The sequence below is a fragment of the Hyposmocoma kahamanoa genome, unplaced genomic scaffold (genome assembly GCF_003589595.1).
Source record: "Hyposmocoma kahamanoa isolate Upper Pololo Valley unplaced genomic scaffold, ASM358959v1 99852, whole genome shotgun sequence".
Lineage (NCBI taxonomy): Eukaryota > Metazoa > Arthropoda > Insecta > Lepidoptera > Cosmopterigidae > Hyposmocoma > Hyposmocoma kahamanoa.
In genome coordinates this window covers 50,378-54,260 of record NW_020656062.1, presented here as the reverse complement: position 1 = coordinate 54,260, position 3,883 = coordinate 50,378, and the positions used below count along the sequence as shown (strand labels likewise).

At 43.1% G+C, this 3,883-nt stretch overlaps 1 protein-coding gene across 1 annotated transcript in view; it reads left to right on the top strand.

Annotated features, from left to right (window-relative positions):
* The window catches only part of LOC113239306 (glutamate receptor ionotropic, kainate 2-like), a 19,850-nt gene extending 16,600 nt beyond the window's left edge, over positions 1-3,250 (top strand). The window contains exons 8-10 of the mRNA XM_026476226.1: positions 162-289; positions 1,344-1,463; positions 3,200-3,250. Coding sequence (XP_026332011.1) covers positions 162-289; positions 1,344-1,463; positions 3,200-3,250 — 299 coding nt within the window. The remainder of the gene's footprint in view (positions 1-161; positions 290-1,343; positions 1,464-3,199) is intronic.
* Positions 3,251-3,883: the final 633 nt, after the last annotated feature.

Genomic DNA, 3,883 nt, shown 5'->3' with positions numbered 1-3,883 from the left:
CCGGCCGGATTCGAACAGACGTCTTCTAGCATACCGTGCCAGACGCTTTACCAACTAAGCCACGGAACGAACCAGCGAACCTTAAGAATTTTTCTATATGCTTGTTGTCGATCCATACACGATCGAACTTGTGATTTATACAGATTTACAACTTTTTTCAGGAGGAGTCTTCGTAACGCTTTTATGCGGGTTGGTGCTAGCCATTGTCGTGGCCATCTTGGAATTCTGTTGGAACACGAAGAAGAATGCTTCGCAAGGTCGACAGTCGCTTTGTAGTGAGATGGGAACTGTGAGTTATTGGTGGTAAACTACACATCTCTCCATAGCAGTTGCAGTGCATTGCAGCTTTAAATCGCAAAGATCTGTGGGGCACTGCCAGTGCACGCGTCACTCTGAGACATAAGTTGACAAGTCCCATGCGCCTGTAATTTCACCAGCACCCTTACCCTTCAATACCGGAACGCGGTAATGATCACATTACTGCTTGGCAGCAGAAATAAGTAAGGTGGCAGTTTTCCCCTGGACGAGCTCTTTCACAATGAGCTCTACCTCTTCTAAATGTTTACAATGTAGCAGCAACACCTCTCACTCGAAACCATAACTTTTGTAACCGTATCATAATCAATTTTACGTCAATTCGTACAAATTAGATACGAGCCAAATAATTTTAACTTAAAAAAAAAATTAATTAAATTTTTATTGAATTGATATTCAATTTTTTTTTGTGAAATTACTCCACTAGTTTGTTATAATTGTTAATACAAAGATCGAACTCTCAGAAAAAATTCCTTCGATCCGGGCGGATTCGAACCGACATCTTCTTGCATACCGTGCCAGACGCTATACCAACTAAGCCACGGAACGAACCAACGGAAAAAAGAGTGTTCGATCGTTTCTGAGCGTTCGATCTTTGTATTAATAATTATTTTAAAAAAAATGCCGACCTAAAAAGTTCATGGAGTTACATGTATTTGCCAAGTTTTATTGCAATCGGTTGCCGGAACGTGCACGAAACCGGATTAATCCACTAGTTTGCATTGCATCAAAATCGATTCAGAAAATGCGTAACATAAACAAAAAACTATATACAGTCGAATTGAGCACCTCCTCCTTTTTAGAAGTCGGTTAAAAACAAATCTCGCGTCTTCCGGAGAATCCTCGTTCTGTCTCGGGAATTCTCGAAGCTACCGGTCTCGTATCTAATTTGTACGTTACACCAATGATAAAATTAATTATGTTATGTATAATTTCGTTACAAGCATTCGCGTCCGTTCCGCGGTGATGTAAATTCAGCTTTAAAGGAGATCTGATGGGTTTATGATGATAATGCATTATCTCGCCAGGAGCTCCGCACCGCGATGCGTGGAGGCAGCGCAACCCGTACAGCGTTAAGAGGGGGATGCTCAAGGTGTTCGTCGCACACGCATGTGCCTACTGCAGTGCCTGCCAACTCCAGATTTGAGGTACTTGGAAATTACGATGGATCCAATGGTTACATGATCAAGTCCCAGTTCAACTGGTCACTTTGAAGGACTTTTGATCAATTAAGTTTCTTTAGTTTTCACGGTTAATTTTAACCTTGAATGACCTAAATTGTGCTTTTCGGGAAACACTGATGCCGTTGTGAGTTCCATTCGTTTGCCGTACACATTATGCTAGCTTACCGTGGCCTGTGATTTCAAAGGCCAAACCGTGCTGTGCCGATTTGTACGGGCGAATTCGCGCCACAGTCGAGTCCGAGGTGGCCTTGGACCGACACGCGTGGTTACGGTGGGAAATGAGAGGCTGGAGAGAGTCGATCAATACGTCTATCTCGGACATCCTTTGGCAAAGAGCATCAGCCTAAGGAGATCTCAAAAAGAATCCAGCTGGGATGGGCTGCGTTTAACAAGTTGGGTGACATCCTTAAATCAGATAATATTCCACAGTGTCTGAAGACCCGCTTGTTTAATCAGTGTGTTCTGCCCACCATGACGTATGGTGGCGCGACATGGACGCCCACGCAGGAGTCTGTATACCGGTTGAGAGTTGCACAGAGGGCTATGGAGCGCGTCATGGTTGGCATCAGCCTTGTAGACAGAGTTCCGAACGTTGAGATCCGACGATGGACGAAAGTCCAGGATGCTGGAACTCGAATCATGGAACTCAAATGGGGCTGGGCGGGACACCTAGGCAAGGTGATGACAGGTGGAGCAAGACATCGACTGGTGGTCAAGGATGGGCAAAAGAAGCGTCGGGCACCCTGTTGCATAGTACGCGTCGCGGGGCGTCAATGGATGCGGCTAGCACGGGACCGTGGTGGATGGCACAAACTTCGGGAGGCCTATACCCAAAAGTGGGTGCAATCAGGCTGTGGATGACGTAATACTCGACCAAATTAAAAAACAATGTCAAGTATGAAGCTTCATTCGCGTCATGCGTCTTTTAAATTGTTATTACTTATTTGACAGTAATTGTTTCAGTCGTATGTCCGACGGAGAACGCGAGTACAGGGCCTGATTTGATCTGTCATTCGAAAATGTCATTTGAAGAACGCATAACCAATTCTGCAGCCACTTTTGTAAGAACTACAACCTCAGTACAGAGTACCTACTAAAAAAACCGACCTCAAAAGTCCGTGAAATTACTCTATTTATTGTAATTATTAATACAAAGATCGAACACTTAGAAAAAAATCCGTCTATCCGGCCGGATTCGAACCGATGTCTTCTAGCATACCATGCCAGACGCTATATCAACTAAGCCGCGGAACGAACCAGCGGACCTCACGAATTTTTCTAAGTGCTTGCGTCGTATCTTTGTATTTGGTTTTTCAACGACTTTTTAGCCGTAGCGCCATCTCTGACAAATCTATGATATTTCGTCTCCCAGTTAGATACCTTTACAGCTACCAGCCCCGGCTAAAGATGTCGCTATTCATTGTATTTAAAATTGTATTGAATAGATATTCAATTATTTTTATGTGAAATTACTCCACTAGTTTGTTATCATTATTAATACACAAATCGAACACTCAGAAAAAATTCCTTCGATCCGGCCGGATTCGAACCGTTACATCTATTTAAAATAAGTTTTAAGTCGGTTAACAATTACTTATAACAAACTAGTGGAGTAATTTCACAAAAATAATTGAATATCATAACAGTAAAATGTGATATTCAATCAACTTAATATTACAATTTTGTATAATTCATTGCAGATCCAAGACGCCACAAACTCCGTGGAACTACGCGACCTTCGCTGGTCGTAGCCCGCGAGGCGGGGCCCGGCCTCCGCCCCAGGCTCGCCCCGCATTGCCACAGCACGACCTGTACACAGTTAGTATCTATTCATTCTTTTTATTATTATGCTAAGGGACGAACAAATCGTTCGCGTTATGGTAAGGGATACATCTATATAGATTTTAAGACTTTCGTGGTTATTCACTAAATGATTACCACTAATATCAGGTTTCTTACCACGGTATGACTTCCTTTTATTTTCCCGATATTTCGGAACCCCCTTAACCAAAATAGGAAAAATGTTACCTTCACCAAAAGACCACCTTCCTTTACAATCACAGGGTCTATAAAGTGAACTGCAGTTGTGGGAGCTCGTATATCGGTCAGACTAAACGAACAATTGTCTATCGTATGAAGGAACACATCCGAGCAGTAAAAAACAATGATGCACAGAAGTCGGCTATAGCACAACATCTCACACAGATTGACACTAACCACTGGATCGAGTTGCATAGCCCCCAGGTACTTTCCACACAACGTCACTACATACCACGGTTGGTACGAGAAGCCATCGAGATCACGAAGTAAAAAACATTTAACCGTGATGATGGTTTTAAACTGTCCAGTGCATGGAATCCGGTCCTTAGTGCGTGCAGTAATAA